At 44.8% G+C, this 22,765-nt stretch overlaps 1 protein-coding gene across 2 annotated transcripts in view; it reads left to right on the top strand.

Moving 5' to 3' along the window:
- The window catches only part of RFWD3 (ring finger and WD repeat domain 3), a 50,576-nt gene that overhangs the window by 11,320 nt on the left and 16,491 nt on the right, over positions 1–22,765 (top strand). The window contains exons 3-8 of one of the 2 annotated variants that reach the window (XM_008257612.5): positions 9,244–9,446; positions 14,389–14,459; positions 16,219–16,410; positions 16,492–16,583; positions 20,859–20,973; positions 21,783–22,011. In XM_008257612.5, the coding sequence (XP_008255834.2) occupies positions 9,244–9,446; positions 14,389–14,459; positions 16,219–16,410; positions 16,492–16,583; positions 20,859–20,973; positions 21,783–22,011 (902 nt within the window). Of the gene's footprint in view, positions 1–9,243; positions 9,447–14,388; positions 14,460–16,215; positions 16,411–16,491; positions 16,584–20,858; positions 20,974–21,782; positions 22,012–22,765 lie in introns of both variants that reach the window. The other variant, XM_008257611.5, reaches the window with a different exon arrangement.

The raw sequence follows: 22,765 nt of genomic DNA, 5'->3' as shown, positions 1-22,765 counted from the left end.
AGCCTCTGCCTGTAGTGCTAGCATCCCATATGGGTGCTGGTTTGAGTCCTGGCTGTTCCACTTCAATTCAGCTCTCTGCTGATGGCCTGGGAAAGCAGTGGAAGATTGCCCATTTACATGGGAGACCTGGAAGAAGCTTCTGGCTCCTGGCTTTGGATTGGCCCAGGAAGAAGCTCCTGGCTTTGGATTGGCCCAGCTCTGGCCATTGCAGCCATTTGGGGAGTGAACCAGCAAATGGGAGGACCTCTCTCTTTTTAAAGATTTATTTATTATTTGAATGTCAGAGTTACACAGAGACAGGAGAGGCAGAGAGAGAGAGAGGTCTTCCATCCGATGGTTCACTCCCCAGATGGTCGCAATGGCCGGAGCTGCGCTGATCCAGAGCCAGGAGCCTCTTCCAGGTCTCCCAGGTGGGTGCAGGGACCCAAGGACTTGGGCCATCTTCTACTGCTTTCTCAGGCCATAGCAGAGAGCTGGATCAAAAGTGGAGCAGCGGGGACTAGAACAGGCACCCATATGGGATGCCAGCACTTCAGGCCAGGGCATTAACCTGCTGCGCCACAGCGCCGGCCCCTACACATTACTCTTTAAGCTGTCTTCCCCTGGATTATAAAGGTAGAGTAAGATTTCATACATTGGTGTGAGGTGAAGGCACCTTTGTAGCACATGTTGGGGCCCCTGTTGAAGTAAGCAAGTGGACCACGTTTCCATGGCTAAGAACTGAGAGTGGTATCCCCAGGAGCTGGCGAATTGCCTAGAGGCCTGTTAGAGGAGTTGTCCCCAGCCTAGCTTATTGATCACACTATTGCTGGGGAGACCTCTGAGTTGATTGCTCTTAGTTGGGCCTACTGACTTGTATTAGCCAGTTTATGGGAAGGTAACACTTATAAGCCAGATTCAGTTTACAATCAGAAATAGAACCATTATACACCAAATTCTGTTGTCAAAGTCAGAAGGTAAACTTACAGTCAAAAAAATTGCTTGATGCGTGTAGAATCTGTGCTCAGGGAAGGGATTTTAGAATTTAGATATTGTGGTAGAACTTGGCCTAGCAGTTAAGATGATGCTTGCGATGTCCATGACCCATGTCAGAGTATCTGCATTCGAATCCCTGCTCTGTTTCCAATTCTATCTTGCTAATGTGCACTCTGGAGGTCAGCAGGCTCGAGCAGTTGATCTCTGCTACCCACATGGAAGACCTGTATCACATTCTAGGATCTTAGTTTTAGCCTGGTCAGCTCTGATTTTTGTGGATTTTTGGGGAGTGAACCAGCAGATAGTGTAGCTCTATCTGCCTCTGTGACTCTCAATAAGTATTTATTTTAAAAGATAGTTCCTGGAGCTGGTGTTGTGGCACAGTGGGATAAGCTCCTGCCTGTGACAGTGTGGCTGCTCCATTTTTTCTTAAAGATTTATTTATTTATTCTTTTTTTTTTTTTTTTTTTTTTTTTTTTTTTTGACAGGCAGAGTGGACAGTGAGAGAGAGACAGAGAGAGAAAGGTCTTCCTTTGCCATTGGTTCACCCTCCAATGGCCGCCGCTGCAGCCGGCGCACCGCGCTGATCCTGGCAGGAGCCAGGAGCCAGGTGCTTTTTCCTGGTCTCCCATGGGGTGCAGGGCCCAAGCACCTGGGCCATCCTCCACTGCACTCCCTGGCCATAGCAGAGAGCTGGCCTGGAAGAGGGGCGACCGGGACAGAATCCAGCGCCCCCACCGGGTCTAGAACCCGGTGTGCCGGCGCCGCAAGGTGGAGGATTAGCCTATTGAGCCACGGCGCCGGCTTATTTATTTATTTATTTATTTGAAAGGCAGAGGCAGAGAGAAAGAGAGCAGTCTTCTGTCCACTAGTTCACTCCCCCAATGGCCACAACGGCTGGAGCTGGACCAGGAGCCAGGAGCTTCTTCCTGGTCTCCCAAAGAGGTACAGGGGCCCATATGGACTTGAGCTATCTTCCACTGCTTTCCCAGGCTATAGCAGAGAACTGGATCAGAAGTGGAGCAACCAGGACTCAAAACGGTGCCCATATGGGATGCTGTCACTGCAGGTGGCAGCTTTACCCACCATGCCACAGCGCCAGCCCAGAGAAATCTTTCATCTGCTGGTTCAATCCCCAAATGGCCACAGTGGCCAGGTCACAGCCAAGAGCTTGAAGCTTTATCAGATTTGCCACTTGGATGGATGCAGGGCTCCAAATACTTGGGAACATCTGCTGCTTTCCTACACACATTACAAGAAGCTGGATTGGAAATGGAGCAGCCAGGACTTGAACTGGCTTTCACATGTAATGCTGGCTTTGCAGGCATCAGCTTAACCTGCTTTGCCATGACGCTGGCCCATGCTCCATTTCTTATCCAGCTCCCTGCTAATCTGCCTGAGAAAGCAGTGAAGATGGCTGCAGTACTTAAGCTCCTGCCACTCACATAGGAGACTTGAATGGAGTTCCACGCTCTAGACTTCGGCCTGGATTAGTCCTGCCTGTTGCACCATTTGGGGAGTAAACTTGTGAATGTAAGATTGATTCTCTGTCGCTTTCCTTTCCCCCCCTCTCTCCCTCTTCTCCTCTCCCCTTCTCCCCTTGTCCCCACTCTCCCTCTGTCCTATGCTCTCCCACTCTCCATAATTCTGCCTTTCAAATAAAGAAATAGAAGATAGTTCCTGTAAAAAAAATTTCACTGTGGGAAGATGTCAGTCAAGCTATTTGATCAATAGCCATATATCTTTTTCCAAAGGAAATAAACCTAAAAGGCAAGAACTGTGCTGTTCAATAGAAAAAAACATGGATTTTGAAGCCAGATAAATATGATATTAAAACATTTTTTCCTTAGGTGTGTTGTAAGCACATTCTAGACTTAACTCACACAAGTGTGAGCTTTCCCAGAACCAATGGCTTATAATATCTGAACTTTTTTTTTTTTTTTCTTGAGATCAGTTTCTCAAATGGTATTTGGCCTTTACTTCCCACACAGACTGTTGAGAGCCTGAGCCAGCTGAGATCCTGGCCAAGGTGGACAGCTTTTGTCAGATTCAGCCAAGAAGCCAAAATTAAAGAAAGCTAGATAATGATCCTGCTTTTCCAGTAGGCTGCTTAGTCAAGATCATGAACTTCCTTTCCATTTTCTTTGTTTGAGGCTGCTTGGTTCTGGATGCTAGGGTTGTCACTTACTTATCGGTGTTTCTAATCCTCCACTTTGTAGGAGATTGAACTTTGTCCTAGAGATGTATATTAGTGAACAAGTTAGTTCAGGAGATATGTTCTCATGGAACATAAGGAATCTAGGACTACAGAGGTTAAAGAATCCAGAGATGACAAGTACAGAGATGGAGGAATATTTCTTGGGTTCTAACATTACCTTCTGTTAGTCTCTGCATAGTTTTCCTTTCCTATGTTCCCACATAACCTTGGAAATGCTGATTTTGCTGTATAAATCTAGTAATGAAAAACAATGTTATAATGTTTTTTAAAAAAATATTATTTATTTGAAAGGCAGAGTTACAGAGATGTAGAAGCAGAGAGAGAGAGAGGTCTTCCATCTTCTGGTTTACTCCCCAGATGGCCACAATGGCTAGAGCTGGGCCAATCCGGAGCCAGGAGCCAGGAGCTTCGTCCAGGTCTCCCAGGCAGGTGCAGGGGCCCAAGGACTTGGGCCGTCTTCTGCTGCTTTCCCAGGCCATAACAGAGCTGGGTCAGAAGTGGAGCAGCTAGGACTCAAATCGGCACCCATATGGGATGCCAGCACTGTAGGCAGTGGCTTTACCGGCTATGTCACAGTGCCAGCCCCGATTTATGTATTTATTTGAAGGCAGAGTGACAGTTTCCATTCACTGGTTCACTCCCCAAATGGCTGCAGCCAGGGCTGGGTTCAAGCTGAAGTCGGGAGCCCAGAACTCCATCTGGATCTCCCACATGGGTGACAAGAACTCAAGTACTTGAGCCATTACTCAGTGCTTCCCATTGCAATACATCAGGGATCTGTATTCAAAGCAGAGTATCTCAGACTTATACAGGCATCCCAAGCAACAGCTTAACTTTCTAAGTTTTTAAAAATTTAATTTGAGGCCGGCGCCGCGGCTCACAAGGCTAATCCTCCGCCTTGCGGCGCCGGCACACCGGGTTCTAGTCCCAGTCGGGGCGCCGGATTCTGTCCTGGTTGCCCCTCTTCCAGGCCAGCTCTCTGCTGTGGCCAGGGAGTGCAGTGGAGGATGGCCCAAGTACTTCGGCCCTGCACCCCATGGGAGACCAGGAGAAGCACCTGGCTCCTGCCATCAGATCAGCGCGGTGCGCCGGCCGCAGCGCGCTAGCCGCGGCGGCCATTGGAGGGTGAACCAACAGCAAAGGAAGACCTTTCTCTCTGTCTCTCTCTCTCACTGTCCACTCTGCCTGTCAAAAAAAATTTAAAAAAAAAAAATTTAATTTGAGAGACAGAGAATTCCCATCTACTGATTAACTTCCCAGATATGTGCAACAGTGAGCTTAGAAGCCAGGAATTTGACCAAGGTCTCCCACATGGGTTGCAGGGACACAACCACTTGAGCCATCGCCTTTTGACTCCCAGGGTATGTGTTAGCAGGAAGCTGAAATCAAGAAAGGAGCCAGATATCAAACCCAAATACTCAGATAGGAATGAGGAATAATGAAAAGAGAGCCACAAGGGACATTGCTAGGCATACCAACATGTTTAATGGGAGTCTTCGAAGGAAAGGAGAGAGGAATGTGGCAAAAAGATTATTTGAGGATGTAATGATTGAAAACTTCTCAAATTTGATAGAAAACTATATATTTGAGAAACTAACTCTAAATGGGTTAAATTTACAGAGACCTTCACGTAGACACGTGATCAGGCTGTCAAAGCCGAAGAATCTTGAAATCATCAATAAAAATCAATTATGTAAAAGAGACTCAATAAAAATTTTTTTGAAGATTAATTTATTTGAAAGGCAGACTTACAGAGAGAAATCTTTTATCTGTTGGTGTATTCACCAAATGGTTGCAGTGGTCGGGGCTGGGTCAGGCAGAAACCAGGTGCCAGGAGCTTCTTACATGTCTTCCACATAACTGAAAAGGTCCAGGCACTTAGGCCATCCTCCACTGCTTTCCCAGGTATATTAGCAGGGAACTAGATTGGAAGTGGAGTAGCCAGAACCAGTATCCATTTGGGATGCTGGCACTACAGGTGGAGGCTTAACCCTCTGTAGCACAGTGCTGGCCCTTCGCAATAAAATTAATACCTGATTATGCATCAGGAACCATTGGAGGTCAGAAGATAATTGGATGACTTTGAAAGTTCTGAAAGAAAATAATAGTTAACCAAGAATTCTTCAAACATAAAAAATTAGGCATTCTGGGATTGAAAAAGAAAAGCAGAATTTCTTAGAAGAGATGCTGGAAACTAAAGACAGTCCTTCAGGCTGAAATTAGATAACACCAAACTTAAATTGGATCCACCTGAAGAAATAGAGCACCAGCAAAGATAACTACATTTGTAATGTAAAATATATGAACATCTTTTGCTTATAACTCTCCTGATTAAGAAACAGTAGGGTAAGAAAATAGGTATAAATCTGTATTGAAGGTTGTGTATTGTCAGATGTAATTTATATGTGAACAAAAAATAATTGGGAAGGAAATGAAGCTTTATAGGAATAAAATTTTAATATACTTTTGAAGGACGCAGATATTAATCTGGACCAGATTGTTAGAAATTGGGTTGTTAATTGTAAATCTGAAGAAAACTGTTAAGAAATTATCAAGGGGTAGGCATTTAGCCTAGTAGACAGGATGCCCATATACATGTTGGCATTCAGTATCTGACTCTGGGTTCCTGCCATCCATGTGAGAGGCCTAGATTGGATTGTTAGCTCCTGACTTCCACCCATCTTAGTCCTGGCTGTTGTAGGCATTTGGGAAGTCAACCAGAAGATAGGAGCCCTTCCTCCCTCTCCCCTTCCCCTTCCCCTCCATCTCTCTAATAAATAGTTTTGTTTAAGTAACTCAAAAATATATAGTGGGGGCTGGCACTATGGTACAGCTGGTTAAAGCCCTGGTCTGCAGTGCCAGCATCCCATATGGGGACAGGTTTGAGTCCCGGCTGCTCTACTTCCAGTATAGCTCTCTGCTATGGCCTGGAAAAGCAGTGGAAGGTAGCCCAAGTCCTTGGGCCCCCGCACACATGGGAGACCCGAAAGAAGCTCCTGGCTTCTGACCAGTGCAGCTCCGGCCATTACGGCCAATTGGGAAATGAGCCAGTGGATGGAAGATTCCCTCTCTCTCTCTCGTTCTGCCTTTCAAATAAATAACTCTTAAAATTTATTTTTAAATATGTATTAATTAAGAGGCAGAGAAAGAGCGTATCCACTGGTTCACTCCCCAGATGTTTCAAAGGGCCTGGCAGAGTCAGGATGAGACTGGGAACTACAAGTTCATTCTAGGTAGGAACTCAGTACTTGAGGCGTTACTGCTGCCTCTCAGGGTCTGGATTAGCAGAAAGCTAAGAGTCAGGAGCCATAGCCAGGTATTAAACTCAGGTACTCTGATATGAAACACACATATGTCTTAACTGCTAGCACAAACGCTTGCCCCCTCAATAAATTTTAAAAGATTGAAATCCTGATATATGTTTTTTGACCACAGTAGAATGAAATTAGACATCAAAGAAACTTGGAGAATTCATAAATAGGTGGAAATGAACTCCTTAATAACCCAGAACAACAACAAAATTCAAAACAGGCAGAAGGAAATAATGAAAGTAAGAGTAAGATTAATACATGAAATAGAGAATAAAAAAGAGAAAATGAATACAAAAGTCTTTTTAAAAAAAATATTTATTTGAAAAGCAGAGTTACAGATAGGGAGAGACAGAGAGAAAGGTCCCCTACCAGGTGGTTCACTCCCCATATGGCCGCAATGGCCAGAGCTGGGCTGAACTGAAGCCAGGAGCCAAGAGCTTCCTCCAGGTCTCCCACGTGGGAGCAGGGTCCCAAGTACCTGGGTCATCCTCCACTGCCTTCCCAGGCTATAAGCAGAGGTGAATTGGACGAGGAGCAGCCAGGACAGAAACCAGCGCCTATATGGGTTGCCAGCACCACAGGCAGAGGCTTAACCTACTATGCCACAGCGCTGGCCTCAGAAGTTGTTTTGTTTTGTTTTTGTTTTTTCAAGATTTATTGTATTTATTTGAAAGACAGAGTTGCAGAGAGAGGCAGAGACAGAGAGAGAGGTCTTCCATCCGCTGGTTCGCTTCCCAGATGGCCACAACGCCCAGAGCTGTGCCTATCTGAAGCCAGGAGCCAGGAGCTTCTTCCGGATCTCCCATGTGGATGCAGGGGCCCAAGGACCTGGGCCATCTTCCCCATCCTCTGAAGCCGTAGCAGAGAGCTAGAATGGAAGTGGAGCAGCTGGGACTTGAACTGGCACCCATATGTGATGCCAGCACTGCAGGTGGTGACTTTTCCTGCTGTGCCACAGTACTGACCTCCAGTCATCCATTTTTTAAAACTAAGTAGGAAGCAGTAGTTTGTCATAAGTTTCAGTCAGATTATTAGAATTCAGAATTCTTCTGTGGAGCAGTCTCCAACACTATTTCTGGGAAATGATTAATATGTCTTAATGTCATAAAATTACTAAAACTTAAAGTAGGCCGGCGCCGTGGCTCACTAGGCTAATCCTCCGCCTTGCGGCACCAGCACAATGGGTTCTAGTCCTGGTTGGGGCGCCAGATTCTGTCCCGGTTGCCCCTCTTCCAGGCCAGCTCTCTGCTGTGGCCCAGGAGTGCAGTGGAGGATGGCCCAAGTGCTTGGGCCCTGCACCCCATGGGAGACCAGGATAAGTACCTGGTTCCTGCCATCCGATCAGCGCGGTGCGGCGGCCATTGGAGGGTGAACCAACAGCAAAGGAAGACCTTTCTCTCTGTCTCTCTCACTATCCACTCTGCCTGTCAAAAAATAAAAAATAAAAAAAAAAAAAACTTAAAGTAGGTCTCTTTCCAATAATACTTTATAATTATTAACTAGGCAGCATGTTCTAAAGTTTAGAATACAGCTTCTGGTTTGTTTTCCCAAAGAGAAACTGAGATATGGTGGTTATGGTTAAAACTTAGGCTGGTACTAACTCTTTTCATCCTAAATTGTTTTTTGTTTTGTGATTTTTGTTGTTTTGTTTTGTTTTTGGTTTGTTTGAATGCCAAAAAGGAGACAGATGGGTAGAACTCCCATACCCTGGTTCACTCCCCAAATAGCTTGCAATAGTTAGGGTGGGGCCAGGCCTGAAGTTGGGAGCCAGCAGCTCAGTCCAGGTTTCTTAGATGAGTGGCAGGAACCCAGTTAGTTGAGCTATTATTACTGGCTCTCAGCGTGTGCATTAGCAGTAAACTGGAATCAGGATCCAGAGCCAGAAATTGAACCCAGGTACTCTGAAGTTGAATGTTGGTGTCTTAAGCACTATGCTAAATGCCCAGTCCTAAATTATTTTCTGATATCATGAGGTTTTTTTTTTTTTTTTTTTTCTTAAACCAACATTTAAATTTTAAAAGAAAGAGATGGGACAGTGATGACTGAAGCCATTCAGACTTTGTAATCTAAAAGGTCTTTGAGCAGCTGCAGTAGCAGAATCCTGTGAGACCATATTTGAACAATGAGATTTCTTTTCTTCTTGCCCACCCTCTATTTTTAAAGATTTATTTATTTTATTTGAAAGGCAGAGTTACAGAGAGGCTGAGAGAGAGAGAGGTCTTCCATCTGCTGGTTCACCCTCCAGATGGCTGCATCCGCCAGAGCTGCGCCAATCGGAAGCCAGGAGCCAGGAGCTTCTGGGTCTCCCATGTGGGTGCTGGGGCCCAAGAACTTAGGCCATCTTCCCTTGCTCTCCAAAGCCATAGCAGGGAGGGAGCTGGATCAGGAGTGAAGCAGCTGGGACTTGAACTGGCACCCATGTGGGATGCTGGCACTGCAGGCGGCAGCTTTACCCGCTACACCACGGCACCGGCCCCTCCTAAGTTCTTTAAAGATATTGACGCATGGCCAAAGATTGGTAGAATTAGCTTTTAGCAAAAGGATCAAGCTTTAGTGTGGATAATGTAGCATTGATTGAGTGGAAATTATAATATCCAGGTCAGCCAGCATTTCCTGAATGTGGCCTGGAAATATATTAAATGGATTAAAATGACTAGGATTTACTCTCTAAATACTGTGGGTAATTATTTTGATTATGGACCATGGTCCTGTGATTCTGTTATCTTTCTGCTCACATAGGTTGAGAGCACCACTGGATACCTATTTTCAGGTGAGCAGGAGCCAGCCTCACTTGTCAGCCATCTCTGATAATTCAGAGACTAGGAATCCTGTGTCTGAAGATTTGCATCTTTCAAGTGGTTCTGATTCTGACAGTGACAGCTCTGCAGAGAATGAAGAGGTGGTTGCCCAGGTAGAGGAACCTGGAGCTGTCATTTTAGAAGGTCAGTATTTCATCCAAGTTTGGATTCACAAGGCTAATATTCACAAAGGTTGGACTTCAGAATAGAAATTCTGTAGATTTGTGCTTTGATACTTTCCCTTTGCCCCCCAAATGTCATGGATTCCTGTTTGAATAGTACAGAGAGCTTTCACTGGCTGTAAGAGAAGATTTGATTTGACCCTCAATTTAGTGTTAATTTTGACCTAGTCAGTTATTTTATAATGGCATTTTATGTCCTTTTATTCCTTTATACATTTAAGAACTAGATTCTTTATTTAAATAAAGAAGAGTTTTATAAATTCAGCACTCTGTCTAGATTACTACTTTCACATCCTAGTAATGCTATGTGTTGTAAAAGTGGAACTTTATTTACCAATAGGTAAGTGGGCAGAGAATCCTACAGTAGATGTTCTGCTTGCATTGAAAGCCCACTAGTACCCCAGATGGAGGTCTTTCATTACTTTTTCCCAGTAAAAGGTTATGAGGCATCTTGGAAAAACAACTTTCCACATACAGAATGAGCCTCCCACTTTTTATTACACTAGAAAACGAGAAGCCATCTAAAAATCATAGAATTAAGTCAGTAGGCATAGAAGCTACTTTGAAAGGGCTCTTTGTAGTCTAAAATGGAATAATTTGAACGAAAAAGACTGTTGAGTATGCTATTCTTGGATTATAGGCTTAAATGGATTGAAATGTGTCACATCTGTGAAAATCTATAAATTAGTAATTAGATGCTTAGCCCTATCATATGTTGCTGAACCCATCGTTACTCAAAAAAAAAAAAAAAGAAATATTGTACGTTTATACTTTCTTTCCTATTAAAAAATATATCCAGGATAAGCAAATTGCTCATTGAAGAAGTTGGGGGATTTTTTTTTTTGTTTATTTTTTTAAAAGATCTATTTATGTACTTGAAAGACAGAATTACAGAGAGAGGGTGAGGAGAGACACAGAGATCTTCCATCTGCTAGTTCACTTTCCAAATGGCCACAACATCCAAGACGGAGCCAGGGTGAAGGGATCCAGGAGCTTCCCCTGGATCTCCTCTGTGGGTGCAGGAGCCCTATCCTCTGCTGCTTTCCCAGGCGTATTAGCTAGGAGCTGGACTGGAAGTTGAGCAGCAGGGACTCGAACAAACACCCATATGCTGGTGCCACAGGCTGGGGCTTTAACCCACTGAGCCATAGTGCCAGCCCCTGAAGAAGTTTTTTTTTTTTTTTTTTTTTTTTTTTTTTTTTTGACAGGCAGAGTGGACAGTGAGAGAGAGAGACAGAGAGAAAGGTCTTCCTTTGCCGTTGGTTCACCCTCCAATGGCCGCCGCTGCAGCCGGCGCACCGCGCTGATCCGATGGCAGGAGCCAGGATCCAGGTGCTTTTCCTGGTCTCCCATGGGGTGCAGGGCCCAAGCACCTGGGCCATCCTCCACTGCACTCCCTGGCCATAGCAGAGAGCTGGCCTGGAAGAGGGGCAACCGGGACAGAATCCGGCGCCCTGACCGGGACTAGAACCCGGTGTGCCGGCGCCGCAAGGTGGAGGATTAGCCTATTGAGCCACGGCGCCGGCAGAAGTTTTTTATAAATATAAAAATCCCAGCTAACAGTTACAGTATGAATGATATCACTCCTCATGAAATGATGCAAAGATGATCAATGGATCCTAAAGCCATTTGGTTGAAAAGTTGATGGGGTTGGCAGGGGGATGGCACTGTGGTGTATAGCAAGTTAAGCCTCCACCTTCTGTATGAATGCCGGTTCAAGTCCTGGCTGCTTCACTTCCAATCCAGCTCCCTGCTGATGTGCCTGGGAATGCAGCAGAAAATGGCCCAAGTACTAGGTCTCTTACACCCACGTGGAAGACCCAGAAGAAGCCCCTGGCTCTTGGCTTTGGCCTGGCCTACCCCAGCCATTGTGGCCATTTGGGAAGTGAGCCAGAGGACAGACGGAAGATCGATCTCTCTTTCTACCCCCCCCCCCCCCGTAACTCTGCTTTTATTTATTTATTTTTTAAGATTTATTTATTTGAAAGAGTTACAGAGAGAGAGGTCTTTCATCTGCTGGTTCACTCCACAGATGGCCACAACAGCTGGAGCTGTGCCGATCCGAAACCAGGAGCCAGGAGCTTCTTCCAGGTCTCCCAGGTGGGTGCAGGGACCCAAGCACTTGGGCCATCTTCTACTGCTTTCCCAGGCCACAGCAGAGAGCTGGATTGGTAGAGGAGCAGCCGAGACTAGAACTGGTGCCCATATTGGATGCTGGCACTTCAGGCCTGTGCTTTAACCCGCTATGCCACAGCGCCGACACCAAAACTCTGCCTTTCAAATAAAATAAAAAACAAATCATGGGCCGACGCCGTGGCTCACTAGGCTAATCCTCCGCCTGCGGCGCCGGCACCCCGGGTTCTAGTCCCTGTCGGGGCTCTGGATTCTGTCCCGGTTTCTCCTCTTCCAGTCCAGCTCTCTGCTGTAGCCCGGGAGTGCAGTGGAGGATGGCCCATGTCCTTGGGCCCTGTACCCGCATGGGAGACCAGGAGAAGCACCTGGCTCCTGGCTTCAGATCAGCACGGTGCACCGGACGCAACATGCCAGACACAGCAGCCATTGGAGGGTGAACCAACAGAAAAGGAAGAACTTTCTCTCTCTCTCACTGTCCACTCTGCCTGTCCAAAAAAAAAAAATCTTTAAAAAAATAAAATCTGATGGGGTTCAACCCATTGATCAATCTCAGCATCCCAAAGATTGAGGACCTTATGTGTTACCATCAGAAATACTCGGGGCTGGTGCTGTGGCGCAATGGGTTAACACCCTGACCTGAAGCACCGGCATCCCAAATGGACGTGGTTCGAGGCCCGTCTGCTTCACTTCTGATCTAGCTCTCTGCTGTGGCCTGGGAAAGCAGTGGAGGACGGCCCAAGTCCTTGGGCCCCTGCGCCCATGTGGGAGACCCGGAAGGGGCTCCTGGCTTCAGGTCGATGCAGCTCCAGCCATTGCAGCTGACTGGGGAGTGAACCAGCGGATGGAAGACCTCTCTCTCTGCCTCTCCTCTCCTCTGTGTGGCTCTGACTTTCAAATAAATAAATAAATCTTTTAAAAAATTAATATCTTAAATTCAAGGGCCAGCGTTCTGATGCAGTGAGTTGTGGTGCTGTGGGTTTATCTGCCACTTCTGCCATTTGTAACCCATATCAGAGTGCCAGTTTGAGTCTCAGCTACTCTGCCTTTTTTTTTTTTTTTTTTTTTTTTAAGATTTATTTATTTATTTGAAAGTCAGAGCTACACCAAGAGAAGGAGATGCAGAGAAAGAGAGGTCTTCATTGGCTGGTTCACTCCCCAGTTGACTGCAACAGCCGGAGCTGCGCCAATCAGGAGCCAGGACCTTCTTCTGGGTCTCCCTTGTGGCTGCAGGGAGCCCAAGACCTGGGCCATCTTCTACTGCTTTCACAGGCCATAGCAGAGAGCTGGATCAGAGGTGGAGCTGCCAGGACTCGAACCCTTGCCCATATAGGATGCCAACACTGCCAGCGGGAGCTTTACCTGCTACACCACAGTGCCGGCCCCTACTCTGCTTCTGATCCAGCTTCCTGCTAATACACCTGTAAAAGCAACAGATAATGGACCATATACTTGGGTCCCTGCCATGTAAGTGAGAGACCAGGATGGAGTTCCTGGTTCCTAGTTTCAGCATGGCCCAAACCTAGTTGTTGTAGCCATTTGTGAGTGAACCAGAGGATGGAAGACCTCCCTTCCTCCTATTCCCTCTCCCTCTTTATCTCTGTATTGCCTTTCAAACAAATTTTTTTAAAAAATAAATTTGTTAAGGGGCCAGCATGATAGTGTAGCAGGTAAAGCCTCTAACTGCAATGCCAGCATCCTGTATGGGTACCAGTTTAAGTCCTGGCTGCTCCACTTCTGATCCAGCTCCCTGCTGATGGCCTGGGAAATGCAGCGAAGGATGGTCCACTTGCTTGGGTCCCTGTTATCTATCTGGGAGACCCAGATGAAGCTTCTGTTCCTGTCTTTAACCTAGTCTAGCCCTAGTCATTGTAGCCATCTTGGGAATGAACCAGCACATGGAAGATCTCTGTCTCTCTCTAACTGACTTCCAAGTAAATACATAAATCTTAATAAATAAATGTAAGTAAATTCATTAATATTACTTGGGGAAATTGATATCCTTTTATAGAAATACTGTCAATTAGAAATAGCCTGAAGCCAGTGCCTGTAGTGCCGGCTGCTCAACTTCTAATCCAGCTCTCTGCTATGGCCTAGGAAAGCAGTAGAGGATGGCCCAGGTCCTTGGGCCCTTCCTTGCACCCACGTGGGAGACCTGGAGGAATATCTAGGTTCCTGGCTTTGGATCAGTTGAGCTCTGGCCTTTGCAGTATATTTGGGGAGTGACCCAGTAGATGGAAGACATTTCTCCCTCTCTCTCTACCTCTGCCTCTCTGTAACTCTGTCTTTCAAATAAATAAATAAATCTTTAAAAAAAAAAATGTGTTAGTGGAGGTGGCATTGTGGTATAGTGGATTACAGGCTACAAAGCTGCAATCTCATATGAGCCCGGCTACTCCACTTCCATTGGGCTCCCTTCTAATGCACCTAGGAAAGCAGCAACTGATGACCCAAGTACTTGTGGGCTCCTGCCCACGCACGTGAGAAATCTAGGTGGGCTCCCAGCTCCTGGCTTTTTCCTGGTCCAGCCCCAGCCTTTGCAACTATTTGGAAGTGAACCAGAGGATTGAAGATCTCTCTCACTGTCTGTCCCTCTCCCCCTCTCTGTAACTCTGTCTTTCAAATAAATAAAGAAATCTTAAGAATTTCAAGTAAATCTTAAGAAAAAAGAAATAGCTTTAGTGAGTCAGGCTGTCTTCTGCTAGCTTCTTATACCTGATTTGTATCTTCTTTTTTATATTAATATCCTGTCATTTCTGGAAACAATTTGACAGATCAAGTAGGAGGTGTCTCAGCAGAGCAAGAAGTTACATGTGCTAATGAAGGCAAGACCATCTCTGAACAGGTAATCTGAACGTTCTTTTAAATAAAACTTGAATTTTCATTTAAAAAGGGGGCTGCAGGTTAAAATAGAAAGCTTATGGGCGGCTCCTGGCTTCGGATCAGCACGGTGCGCCGGCCGCAACGGCCATTGGAGGGTGAACCAACGGTAAAGGAAGATATCTCTGTCTCTCACTGTCCACTCTGCCTATCAAAAAAAAAAAAAAAAAACTTAAGAGCAAGATGTCCAAGTGTGAGAGGCTGGTGTTGTGGCACAGTGGATTAAGCCACTGCTTGCCTCATCAGCATCTCATGTTGGAGCACTAGTTTGATCCTGGCTACTGCACTTCCAATATATCTTCTTGCTGATGTACGTGGGAAGGCAGCAGAAGATGGCCCAAGTACTTGGTTCCCTGCCAGCCATATGGGAGACCCAGATGGTATTCTGTGCTCTGGGCACCTGGCTTTGCCTGGCACAAACCTGGCTGTTGCAGCCACTTAGGGAGTGAACCAGGGATGGACTCTGTCTCTCCCCTCTCTGTCACTGCCTTTCAGATAAGTAAAATAAATCTTAAAAAAAAAATCCTTGTAATGGTACCTGTCCCAGTCACTCATTATTTGCCTGTCCTGTCTGCCTAACAATTAATTATCAATTGAGAAAGTTGATGGAAATGTGCTTTATAAACTATCAAGGAAAATATGATTACTGTATAATAGTTTTTGTAACACCTGTACATCATTGTCTTTGAAATGAGACTTTATGTTTGCTGTAAATTCTGCCAGTATCAAAAACATGTACCTACTTTTTGTATGTTTGTATATTATCTCCATGTTTTTATTCCTTCTGTAAAATTTACTTACATGTGTATTATTTTTGCGTTATTATATTTACACAGGATTACTTTATACTTTGCTACGTCTTTTTTTTTCCCAAATTTTTAGTTAATTCTTTCCTGATGAACATCGTGTTGGTTTCATTTTTTTTCTCACCTTGATAAAATTTTGCTGCACTAAACATTGTTTTACAGTTGCCTTAGCAAATATTTGTGACTGTAACCATGGGATATTTCTAGCAGAGAGATTCCTAAGTCAAAGGGAAAATAGGTGTGTTTTAATTTTGGTAGACAATACTAAATCACCATCAAATCTGTGCCACTTTTGTGACAGCATTGTGTAAACTTACTATTTCTCCATCACCCTCACTACTGCTTGGTGTCATCGGTTTCTACCAATTTTAATAGATGGAAGATAGTCTGTCTTTAATTTGTGTTTTTTTAATTAAAAATGAACATTTATTTTGCATGTTTGTGTGTGTATATGTAAGGTAACTGTTTATATCCTCTCTATTCCACTGGATTTTTTTTTTCCTTTGACCCACATGAGCTAAATAATACAGCCTGAGTTGATAATGAATGTAATTTTTAATATGTACACACCTACAGTTCCTTGTTGTTTATCTTGATAGTTACTAGGGTTTTCTTTGTTTTGTTTTTTGTATCTTTGGACAGATAGCTGCTTTTATTCATATGAATGAAGATAAAAGTAATGTAAGAATTTCTTAAGATCAGAAAAGAGTATATTTTCATGGCTTGTATTAAATTTTGCCAGATTACATTCTAGAAGGAATGATGAGTGAGTCATGGGTGTTGTAGTTTTCCTATTGCCTTTTCAGTTAGATTTGTATAATTTTTGTATACATTGTTAGTTTGATAGAATTGTAGTCCTCTTCAGGACTGATTTTGTGTTTTCTCTGTCTTGGGTATATTCTGCTTTCTGTTCAGCAGGCTCCCAATGGATCCAGCCCTCTTGTACCTTCTACTTCTGTTGATGATGAAGAAGGAGACACTTGCACAATATGTTTGGAACAGTGGACAAACGCTGGGGAACACCGGCTGACAGCATTACGCTGTGGGCACCTCTTTGGTTATAAGTGCATTTCTAAGTGGCTCAAAGGACAAGCACGAAAATGTCCCCAGGTAAGGACCACAGCTAAGGACCCAGCATGTTAAGTCAGAATTCCTACAATCATACTAATTATGTCCCATTGGGCTCTTTAGTGCAATAAGAAAGCCAAGCACAGTGACATCGTTGTCCTTTATGCCCGAAACCTGAGAGCTTTGGACACTAGTGAACAGGAGCATTTAAGAAGGTAGGTGTTGAGAGTGTGCCTAGCTGGGATATTTCCTTTGGGTTCTTTGGAGGCCCACCTGAAAAAGGAGTATGAACCAATCCTAATGTGGTGCAAGGTTTAACTTGACATATGAGGGTCATTGGTAGTCTGTCTCACAAAACTGTTAGTCATACATATCTGATCATCTGAGGAATATCTGCATGGTTTGCTTTCCATCAAGCCTTAAAAATGAGAATTTGGGGGACTAGCATGGCACAGTGGTTTTAAGCCACCACTTGTGACACTAGCGTCACATATCAGAATGCCAAGTTATGGCTGTTCTTGCCTTTTTTTTTTTTTTTTTTTTTTAATCTATTTGACAGGTAAGAAGAGAAAGAGCAAGAGATGTCTTCCATGTTTTGGTTCACTTTCCAAATGACCACAATGACCGAGACTGGTCCAGGCCTAAGCCGGAAGTGCCGAACTCCATCTGGGTCACCCAAATGAGTGGCAGGGGCCCAAGTACTTAGTCCATTTCCCACTCCCTTTCCACACACATTAACAGGGAGTTGAATTGCAAGCAGAGTTCAAACCAATGCTAAGACAGGGGATGTCGCCATTGTAAGCAGCAGAGTAACCGCTGGCCACAATGCCTGTTCCTGTTTCTTAATTCTTCAATATTAATTTGACCTTCTGCCTATTTCTTTCCAGATTGTCTTTTGGTATGGATGAATGATATAGTGCCTAAGTTATTGATTGGAATGCCCACATCCTATATAAGAATGCCTGGTTCAACTCCTGTTTCCACTTCCCATTCAGCTTCATGTTAATGTACATTTTGGGAGCCAGCAGGTGATGGCTCAAGTCTTGGGTCTTTGCTATCCACTTGGGTGTGGCATTCTGGGCCTGGCCCTTTCTGAACTGTTGCAGGCATTTCAGCAGTGAATCAGTGGATAGAAGATCCCTCTGTCTCTCTGTCTCTCCATTTTTTGCAACTGCTTTTCCATTTTAGTTTTTTAAGTTCCATGAAAAATCCTCTGAGATACTGATTGAATCATGTGAAACTCATGCAGTGACTTGAGATAATGTCATGATATTTAGTGTTCCCAGCCATGAACATTTACATAATATCCTCCCATTTATTCTCTGTATTCTTGTGCTTTCTCAAGTATACTCTGCTTCATAAAGGCCTGTATATCCTTTTAATTGTATTCCTAAATTGCTGTTGTGAATGTGTTTTTTCCTATTAAATTCACTGTTAATGTTATCTGGTATATGGAGAATGCCATTGATCTAATTTTCTTAATCTTGATTCTAGCAACCTTTATTTTTTTTCTTTTCTTTTCTTTTTTTTTTTTTTTTGTTAAGATTTATTTATTTATTTGAAAGTCAGGGGGCTGGCACCCTGGCACACTAGGTTAATCCTCCACCTATGGCACCAGATCCCATGTGGGCACCAGTTCTAGTCACGGTTGCTTCTCTTCCAGTCCAGCTCTCTGCTATGACCTGGGAAAGCAGTAGAAGATGGCCCAAGTGCTTGGGCCCCTACACCCGCATGGGAGACTAGGAAGGGCACCTGGCTCCTGGCTTCAGATTGGCGCAGCTCTAGCCGCTGCAGCCATCTGGGGAGTGACCCAACAGAAGGAAGACCTTTCTCTCTGTTTCTCCCTCTGACTGTCTGTAACTCTACCTCTCAAACAAATAAATAAAATCTTTTAAAAAATAAAAATAAAAAAGCTACAAAGATGAGAGGCAGAGAGAGAGAGGTCTTCCATCCACTGGGTCACTCCTCAGTTGGCCGCAGCTGTCAGCTGCACTGATCCAAAGCCAGGCGCGTCTTCCAGGTCTCCCATGCAGGTGCAGGGGCCCAAGGACTTGGGCCATCTTCTTCTGCTTTCTCAGGCCATAGCAGAGCTGGATTGGAAGTGTGGCAGCCAGGACTCCAACCGGCACCCATATGGGATGCTGGCACTTCAGGCAGCATCTTTACCCGCTATGCTACAGCACCGGCCCCCTAGCAACCTTTCTAAACTAGTAGTTTTGTGAGTTATCCTGCAATTTTGTTTAAGATTTATTTATTTATTTTAAATGAATAGTTTGCAGAGAGAGAGGATAGACAGAGATCTTCAATCTGCTGGTTCATTCCCCAAGTGGCTGGAATGGCTGTAGCTGCTCTGTTCCGAAGCCAGGAACCCGGAGCTTCTTGCGTGGGTGGCAAGGGCTCAAGGACTTAAGCCATTTTCTACTGCTTTTCCAGGCATATTATCTTTTTTTTTTTTTTTTTTTTTTTTTTTTTTTTTTTTTTTTTGACAGGCAGAGTGGACAGTGAGAGAGAGAGAGAAAGGTCTTCCTTTTTGTTGTTGGTTCACCCTCTAATGGCCGGCGCGTTGCGACCGGTGCACCGTGCTAATCCGATGGCAGGAGCCAGGTACTTATCCTGGTCTCCCCCACAGATGCAGGGCCCAAGCACTTGGGCCATCCTCCACTGCACTCCCTGGCCACAGCAGAGAGCTGGCCTGGAAGAGGGGCAACCGGGACAATCTGGCGCCCTGACCAGGACTAGAACCTGGTGTGCCGGCGCCGCAGGCGGAGGATTAGCTTAGTGGGCCGCGGCGCCGGCTTTTTTTTTTTTTTTTTTTTAATTTATTTGAAAGAGTTATGCACAGAAACGCAGAGAGAGAGAGAGAGAGGTCTTCATCCACTGATTCACCCCCACAATTGGCTGCAACAGTCGGAGCTATGCCGATCCAAAGCCAGGAGCCAGGAGCTTCCTCAGGGTCTTACCACACAGGTGCAGGGGCCCAAGGACTTGGGCCATCTTCTACTGCTTTCCCAGGCCAGAGCAGAGAGCTGGACTGGAAGTGGAACAGCTGAGATAGAATCGGTGTCCATATGGGATGCCAGTACTGCATGTGGCGGTTTTACCTGCTACGCCACAGTGCCAGCCCCATCCCAGGCATATTGTCAGGGAGCTGGTTTGGAAATGGAGAGCCCAGGTCTTAAACTGATGCTCATATGGGATGGCTGGTGCTACAGATGGGAACTTAAACTGCTGTACCACTTGTCTTTTCCTTGTCAATTTTTATTTTTATTTTTGTAGAGATTAATTTATTGGGGCTGGTGCCTTGGCACACTAGGTTAATCCTTTGCCTATGGCGCCAACATCCCATATGGGCACCGAGTTCTATTCCTGGTTGCTCCTCTTCTAGTCCAGCTCTCTGCTGTGGCCCATGAAGGCAGTGGAGGATGGCCTGAGTGCTTGGGCCCCTGCACCCGCATGGGAGACCGGGAAGAGGCACCTGGCTCCTGGCTTCGGATCAGTGTAGCTCCAGCTGTTGCGGCCATTTGTCTCTTTCTCTCACTGTCTGTAACTCTACCTGTCAAATAAATAAATAAATAATTTATTTGGAAGTCAGAGTTACGCATAGAAGGAGAGGCAGAGAGAGAGAAGTCTTCCATCCACTGGTTCATTACCCAATTGGCCACAAGGACCCAAGCTGCCCGATCTGAAGCCAGGAGCCAGGAGCTTCTTCCAGGTCTCCCATGCAGGTGCAGGGGCCCAAGGACTTGGGCCATCTTCTACTGCTTTCCCAGGCCATAGCAGGAAGCTGGATTGGAAGTGGAGGAGTCGTGACTTAAATCAGTGCCCATATGGGATGCCATTACTGTAGGCAGTTTTACCCGCTACGCCACAGCGCCAGCCCTGTCAATTTTATATCTTTTCTGTTTTATTTGAGTGGAATTCTTTCTTTGCCTTTCAAACTTGAAACTTTCAAGGTATATACAAATTTGTGATTGTTATTCTTGGTGAATGTGTACTTTTATTATGTGTTGTTCCTTTCACCTGTTCATACTTTTTGCCTTAATTATAACTGACCATCCTTTTGTTAGCATTTCCTCCATATATACTTTCTATCTTTTTAACTTTTTTTTATATTATTTAATTTGATTATGTCATGAACAACCAATAGCTTATGTCCAATATATAACCTTGGTCTTTTTAACATGTCGGTTTAATTTTTTCAAGTTTGCCTTAACTAAAGCAATGAATTGGCTCTGTCCCTCCTTTTGCCCTTAGTTCCCATTCCCCCTCATTTTTTGCTTTAACACCAAAACCCTCAGCACATGAGTTCAGCCCTGTATGCTACTTTTCAGTAGTTTTCCTAGACTTGAGAGAGAACTTTCTTTTTTTATATTTTATTCACTATCGTGACACATTTTCAGCAAAATGTGTGTGTCACAATGTGGACATACATTCTGTGGCCCTCCTGATCTACCCGTTCCCATCCCCCATTGCTGGCTTTCTCCCTCTAGTTCGCTACTGAAGGAGCAAATGCTTAGGAAGCAAGCCGAGTTAGAATCAGCCCAGTGCCGGCTCCAACTCCAGGTCCTCACTGATGAATGTACTAAACTGCACAGTCGTGTTCAGGTAAGCTTGCCCTTTGTATCCCTAAGAACTTTCAGAAAAACAGTTTAAGAGGAATGTAAATTTTTTTTTTTTTTTTTAAGATTTATTTACTTTGAAAGAGTTACACAGAAAGAAGGAGAAGCAGAGCGAGGGAGGAAGGGAGGGAGGGAGAGTTCTTCCATCCGATGGTTCACTCCCCAATTGGTCACAATGGCCGGAGCTGCACTAATCTAAAGCCATGAGCTAGGAGCTTCCTCTGGGTCTCCCACGTGGATGCAGGGACCCAAGGACTTGGCCATCTTCTACTGCTTTCCCAGGCCATAGCAGAGAGCTGGATCGGAAATGGAGCAGCTGGGTCTCGAACCGGCGCCCATATGGGATGCTGGCCCTGCAGGCAGCTGTTTTATCTGCTATGCCACATCCTCAGCCCCGAATCTAAATATTACTAGGTTCATCTCTAATACAAATAGGATTACTCCAGTTGTTTAGGAAGTAAACATGACCAACTTTTTATTTCTGAGTAGGGCATTGTGCAAAACTTAGACACTTTATATGATAATTTCTGCAGTCTGAATTTCAGAAAAAAAGTTAAACAACAAGCTGAGAATTCTAAACTTAAGCTTAGGTCATTTTATTTCTCCCAATGCCCCCTGTAAAATGAAAGCTTCAAGCAAAATAACCATTATAAGACTTTTTATAAATTTAGCAATTTTGTGGGACTGATGTTAACATTTTCATATAATGGATAAGAAATCTTAGATTGTGGAATTGTGCTTGAAGAGAATATCAGATGAAAAAGTCTGGCATTTACAAAATCATTGTCATTTTAGGATTTGCAAAGTCTTATTATGCAGCATAAGGAACAAACTTTACAGCGACTCAGGGGCTCCCAAGCACAGTTCCTGAGCTGCCAGTCTTCCAGCCAGGGCCAGCGCAAGTACCACTTCCAGAAGACCTTCCCAGTGTCTCAGACAGGAAGCTGCCGGATCATGGAATACTGTGAAACTCTTAGCTGCCTGGTGGTGTCACAGCCTTCTCCTCAAGCCTCCTTCCTTCCAGGTAACTATGCTAGATGCCAGGACCTCACCCTTCGCATTCATCATTGGACTCCACTTGTTTTTCTCCTCTCCCTTTTTGAAGATTCTAGGACTCAGCAGCCCACCAAATTACCCATTCCTTTCAGCTTCCTATTAATCAGGAAGTCTTTAGTGTCTACTGCCTTCAGTCTGTAAATTTGTTCACCAAAGGAGTAGAAATACTAATAATCATGGTAAAGTGGGAGATGTGGTATTAGAAGCCTCGGTCACCTATAATAATCTGAGGAGAAGGCCATCACTCTCTATATATTCCATTCAACTTACAGATTCATTTAATTTTTTAGAATGTATTTGAAAGGCAGAGTCACAGAGAAGGAAAGAAATACCATCCACTCATTAACTCCTCAAATGGCCACAGCATTCAGGACTAGGCCAGGCTGAAGCCAGGATCCTGGAACTCCATTCACGTCTCCCATGTGGGTAACAGGGACCCAAGTACTTGGGCCATCTTCTGCTGCATTTTGGTAGTGAAGCAACTTGAGTTGGCACTCTGATATGGGATGGTGGTGTCCTAAGCAGCGGCTTAACCCATTGCACCACAACAGCAGCAACTGTAAAGTCCCTTTACTTCAGCCTGATTTATTCTGTTTCCCCACTTAGAAGTTTCCCTCAAGTGGACATTTCGCCCAGCAGTTTAAAAGCCTGTCTCATATCTCACAGTTGGATTCCTGGCCTTGGCTCCTGACTGCTAATGCAGACCCTGGAAGACAGTGGTG

The sequence above is a fragment of the Oryctolagus cuniculus genome, chromosome 18 (genome assembly GCF_051225735.1).
Source record: "Oryctolagus cuniculus isolate XC-2025 breed Fujian yellow rabbit chromosome 18, ASM5122573v1, whole genome shotgun sequence".
NCBI lineage: Eukaryota > Metazoa > Chordata > Mammalia > Lagomorpha > Leporidae > Oryctolagus > Oryctolagus cuniculus.
The sequence above is the reverse complement of the archived record's forward strand: the minus strand, read 5'-3'. Positions and strand labels throughout refer to the sequence as shown.